This window comes from Mobula birostris, chromosome 1 (assembly GCF_030028105.1).
Source record: "Mobula birostris isolate sMobBir1 chromosome 1, sMobBir1.hap1, whole genome shotgun sequence".
NCBI classification, from domain to species: Eukaryota; Metazoa; Chordata; class Chondrichthyes; order Myliobatiformes; family Myliobatidae; genus Mobula; species Mobula birostris.
In genome coordinates this window covers 90,414,368-90,420,367 of record NC_092370.1, presented here as the reverse complement: position 1 = coordinate 90,420,367, position 6,000 = coordinate 90,414,368, and the positions used below count along the sequence as shown (strand labels likewise).

Genomic DNA, 6,000 nt, shown 5'->3' with positions numbered 1-6,000 from the left:
ATCCTGGAATCATTTTCTTGAAACTCCTTTGAACCCTCTCCAGTTTTAGCATATCCTTTCTTAGATAGGGGGCCAAAGACTGCTCACAATACTCCAAGTGAGGCTCCATCAATGCTTTATAAAGTCTCAACATTACATTTGTACTTTCATGTTCTAGTCCTCTTGAAATTAGTGCTAACATCACATTTGCCTTCCTCACCTTTGACTCAACCTGCAAATTAGCCTTTAGGGGATCCTGCACAAGGACTCCCAAGTCCCTTAGTGCCTCAGTTTTTTGTATTTTTTCTCTATTTAGACAACCTTTCATTCCTTCTACCAAATTACCAAATTGCATGACCATACACTTCCCAACACTGTATTCCATCTGCCACTTCTTTGCCCATTCTCCTAATCTGTCTAAGTCCTTCTGTCGCCTACTTCCTCAAAACTACCTGCCACTCCACCTATCTTCATATTATCTGCAAACTTTGCAACAAAGCCATCAATTCCATCAGCCAAATCATTGACATAAAACGTAGAAAGAATCAGTTCCAACACAGACCCCTGTAGAACACCACCAGTCATCGGCAGCCAGTCAGAAAAGGATCGCAAAATTCCCACTCTTTCCCTCCTGCCTCTCAGCCACTGCCTTATCCATGCTAGAATCTTTCCTATGATACCATGGGCTCATAGATTGTTAAGCAGCCTCATGAGTGGCACCTTGTCAAAGGCCTTCTTAAAATCTAAATACGCAACGTCACTGATTCTCCTTTGTCTATCCTGCTTTTTATTTCTTCAAAGAATTCCAACAGATTTGTCAGGCAAGATTTTCCCTTGAGGAAACCATGCTGACGACAGCCAATTTTATCATGTGCCTCATCCTTAATAATCAACTTCAACATCTTCCCAGCCACTGAGATCAAACTAACTGATTAATAGTTTCCTTCCTTCTGCTTCTCTTCCTTCTTGAAGAGTGGAATGGCATTTGCAATTTTCCAGTCTTCTGGAATCATTCCAGAATCTATTCTAGTGATTCTTGAAAGATCATTACTAATGCCTCCATGATCTCTTCAGCCACCTCTTTCAGAACCCTGGGTGTACACCATCTGATCCAGGTGACTTATCTACCTTCAGACCTTTTAGTTTTCCAAGAACCTTCTCTCTAGTTATGGTAATTACACACACTTCATGACCCCTGAAACCTGGAACTTCTACCATACTGCTAGTGCCTTCCACAGTGAAGGCTGATGCAAAATACTTATTCAGTTCACTAGCCATTTTGTTTTCTCCCATTACTACCTTTCCAGCATTGTTTTCCAGCAGTCCTATATCCACTCTCACCTACTTTATGTGTCTAAAGAAATTTTGGTATCTCCTTTAATATTATTGGCTAGCTTACTTTCATATTCCATCATTTTCTTCTTAATGACTTTCTGTAGTTGCTTCCCAACCCTTTAACTTCCCATTAATTTTTGCTCTATTATGTGCCCTCTCTTTGGTTTCTATGCTGTCTTTAACTTCTCTGGTTAGCCACGGTTATGTCATCTTTCCTTTAGAATACTTCTTCCTCTTTGGGATGTACATATCCTGTGCTTTCCAAGTTGCTTCCTGAAATTCCAGCCATTGCTGCTCTGCTGTCATCCTGTCAATGATCTCTTCCAATCAATTCCTCTCATGCCTCTGTAATTCCTTTTGTTCTACTGTAATACTGATACATCTAACTTTAGCTTCTTCTTCTCAATTTTCAGATGAATTTGGTCATACCATGATCACTTGCCCCTTAGCATTCTTTTACCTTAATGTATGTAATCAATTCTGGTTTACTGCACAGCACCCAGTCCAGGATAGCTGATCCTCCAGTGGGCTCAACCATGAGCTGCTTTAAAAAGCCATCTCATAGGCACTTTAGAAACCCCTCCTCCTGGAATCCAGGACTAACCTGATTTTCCCAATCTACCTGCATATTGAAGGTAGATTGGGAAAATCAGGTTAGTCCTGGATTCCCCCATGACTATTGTAATGTTGCCCTTTGGCAGGTATTTCCTATCTCCCATTGTAATTTGTAGACCACATCCTTACTACTATTTGGGGGCCTGTATACAACTCCCATCAAGGTCTTTTTACCCTTGCGGTTCCTTAGCTCTACTCACAATGATTCAACACCCTCTCCTCACAACACATTGCCTCTGTTTGTAAACCAGCTACCTCATCTTCAGCACTATTAACTGCCTTTCCTATGATACTTCTTGCGTTGAAATATAGGCAGCTCAGGATACTAGACTCACCATGCTCAACCTTTTGATTCCTAACATCTGAGATCTTACCAACATCTGTCTCCACAACCTCTCCACTAACTGTTCTGGCACTCTGGTTCCCATCCCCCTCCAACTCTAGTTTAAGCCCCACCTTGCAACATTAACAAACTTACCTGCTAGGATATTTGTCCCCTTACAGTTCAGGTGCAAACCACCTCTTCTGTACAGGTCCCACCTTCCCTGGAAAAGAGCCCAATGATCCAAAAATCTTATGCCCTCCCTGCTACACCAACTCCTTAACCATGTATTAAACTGCATAATCTTCCTAGTTCTGGCCTCACTAGCATGTGGCACTGGGAGCAATCCTGAGATCACAACCCTGGAGGTCCTGCCCTTTAACTTAACACCTAACTCCTTGAACTCCCCATGCAGAACCTCGTCACTCACCCTAGCCATGTCATTGGTACCTACATGGACCGCAACTTCTAGCTGCTTATCCTCCCACTTAAGAATGCTGAGGATTCAATCCGTGATATCCTGGACCCCAGGCACCCGGGAGGCAACATACCATCCAGGAATCTTGTGCTCGCCCACAGAACCTCCTGTCCATTGCCCTATCACCATAGTGTGCCTCTCCTCCCTGCTTCCCCTCTGAGTCACAGAGTTTCAAAGTATTTTCAAAATATATTTATTACCAAACTACATATTGTATATGTTACCATATCAGCTTGAGGGAAAAAATAAATACAGAAGAATTTATGAAAAAAACCATACATAAGCAAAGACTGACAAAGAACAATGTGCAAACGAAGACTGTCTGTGCAAATAAGAAAGAAAACAGAAATAATATGAGTTGTAGAGTCCTTGAACATTCATTTATAGTTTGCACAATCAATTCAGAGTAGTGTTTGAAGTTATACACTCCGGTTCAAGGCTCTGATGGTTGTACGGTAATAACTTGGTGCCACAGTAGCATAGTGGTTAGCGTGATGCTGTTATAGCTGGAAGTGTTAGAGTTCAGAGTTCAATTCTGACGTCTGTAAGGAGTCGGTACATTTTCTCCATGGAATGCATGGGTTTTTTTTCCTAGGTGCTCCGGTTTCCTCCCACCATCCATTGGTGTACTGGTTAGTAGGTTTAACAGGTCATTGTAAATTGTCCTGTGGTTGGGCTGAGGTAAAATCTGGGATTTCTGGGTGGTGCAGTTGGAAGGGCTGGAAGGGCCTATTCTGTGCTGTATCTCAATAAATAAACTGTTCCTGGACCTGTTGGATTGGGAGTTAAGTCCTCTGTACCCCTGCCCATTGACAGTAGCATGGCTTGGATATTGGGGGTCCATGATTTGGGTTCTGCTTTCTTGTGGCAGTGCTCCGAAAAGTGTACTCAATGGTGGAAATGGCTTTGCCTGTGAAGGACTGGGCTGTATCCACCACTTTCTGTAGCCTTTTCTGTTCCTGGGCATTGTGTTTCCATGCCAAGCTGTGATGGATATGCCAAATCTACTTAAACTTCTGAGAAAGCTGGGGCATTTCCATGCCTTCTTTGTAATGATACTTATGTATCGATCACAGGATAGATCCTCATATATGCTAATACCAAGGAATTTGAAGCTATTGGCCCTCTCTACCTGTGTTCCCCTAAAAGGGATTGGTTTATGGACCTCCCGTAGTCCATAATCTGCTCTTTGGTTTTGCTTGACTTTTGAGAGGTTGATGTTATGGCACCACTTAACCAGATTTTCAATCTCCCTCCTATATGCCAATTTGTCACCACCTTTGGTTCTGCCAACAACAATGGTGTCATCAGCAAACTTAAAATACTGCATTGGAGATATGCTTGGTCACACATTCATAAGTATAAATTGGGTAGAGCAGGGGACTAAGCACATAGCTCTGTGGTGCATTTGCGCTAATAGTGAGCGTTGAGAAGACGTTGTATTCTTCTTCCGATACTTTTATTATAAATAGAGTTTACTTTAAAAATATAAGTATCAGATGCAGTGCATACACTGCGCATTGAATGCAGCACACCCACATCAGATGAACGGGGTGGGTGAACCCACTCGGAGTTCGATTGCAGTTTCTGTGCGCTAGGCTGTGCAGTGGCGTCGATCCTTCGAGTTAGCGGCCGTCATGTCGCTGTCGGGCCTTTTCCGCTCTGCCGTTTCACACTCGGTAAGGTCGGAGTGTTTGTTCCGATGTTTCGATGCGAGGCGGGCATTGTTTAGAGAAGGAAACAGGGGGAAAGGGTTACAGCAGTGGCGAGGTTGGGCCCAGAACTCCATGTCCTTGGCCAGGCCTGAGTGCGGATAATGGCGGCGGTCGACCTTGGTGGGGAGGGCGCCGCTGTCCCATCCTGGGTACAGTCCTCAATCACCTCCGCAGACCTATCTGGACGTTGCCCCCCTCCCCGACCCACTTGGAGTTGTCTCGACCCTCTGCAGCTAGCTTCAGCCCCATTCATTAATGACTGTTGTAGTGTAATCGACTGAAATAAAATAGAGATGTCCTAAAAGGATGGCAAATGGCGCCACATAAACGATCTAAGAATTACTACTCAGCCCGTTAAGCTTGTTCTGTTATTTATTAAGATCATAGCCAATTTAATTGCAAACTCAGTTCTGTATTCCTATGTGCCTGCAAAGGTTTTCGACCTTTGTTTTCAATTGTTTAACAGCTTTATAAATATTCAAGGTAAAAGCTTCCATCACCCTTTGAAGAGAGTTCCAAAGGTTCATCGCTTTCAGAGAAGAAACTGTATCCCATCTACATTTATGTCCTCTTATAATTTGTATCATTGACCCATTCTCTCACGAGTCCGAGAGATGAGTATTGCAGAAAAAGGACCTCCATTTTGTCAATCTACACTAATCCCATTCGCCTGCATTAGGTGTATATCTAACACAACACCTATTCAGGAGCTTCTTCAAATGCCTGAAACAGGACTGTGCAAAGATCTAATTGCTGTGAGCAAATTGTTTAAATGGAGAGAAACTGAATATTGCACCTGCAGTTCAGAGGGAACTGAGTGACCTTGTATATCGGCACAGAAGGTAATAATGCAGGCACAGCAAGTAAATGGAACGTTGGTCTTTACTGTGAAAGGAACTGAGAAGAAAAATGGCAAAGTCTTTTTCCAATTGTACTACGTGCTGGCCTGGTCAATCCATATGGAGTTTTGGTCTCATTCATTATTGAGTTATATGCTTGCATTGAAGGCAGTTCTGAAAAGATTCACTAGGTGGAGTTCTGAGATAAAGTGGTTGACGGAAAAATGAAAAGTGATCCTTTTGATAAGGTATGCTGATAGGATGTCACCTTTCAAAGGGGAATCTAGAACTAAACGTACACTAAATTAAGAGAAGTACTTTTATTTTTCACATATTCATGAATATTAATAGTCCTCTACACTGGTGGTGTAGTGGCATCCAACACTGGATTTCAAGGTGGTTAGTCCTGAGTTTAAATCTGGCCGGGTCCCAACCTGGGCAGCAGCAGTATCTGCGCGGAAGAAAGGCCTGGCCATGAAAACCCTTTGGACAACAATATCAAGCAACACACATCAAAGTTGCTGGTGAACGCAACAGGCCAGGCAGCATCTCTAGGAAGAGGTACAGTCGACGTTTCTCTGGCGGACAGAGAAAGCAGGATCTCCTAGTGGCCACACATTTTAATTCCACATCCTATTCCCATTCTGACATGTCTATCCACGGCCTCCTCTACTGTAAAGATGAAGCCACACACAGGTTGGAGGAATAACACCTCAT

The 6,000-nt window shown here is 43.1% G+C and overlaps 1 protein-coding gene across 1 annotated transcript in view; it reads left to right on the top strand.

The window, feature by feature from the left end:
- Positions 1-4,302: 4,302 nt before the first annotated feature.
- ndufv2 (NADH:ubiquinone oxidoreductase core subunit V2) overlaps positions 4,303-6,000 on the top strand; it is a 66,684-nt gene continuing 64,986 nt past the window's right edge. Inside the window, exon 1 of the mRNA XM_072259059.1 lies at positions 4,303-4,413. Within this exon, the coding sequence (XP_072115160.1) occupies positions 4,367-4,413 (47 nt within the window). The 5' untranslated portion in view covers positions 4,303-4,366. The remainder of the gene's footprint in view (positions 4,414-6,000) is intronic.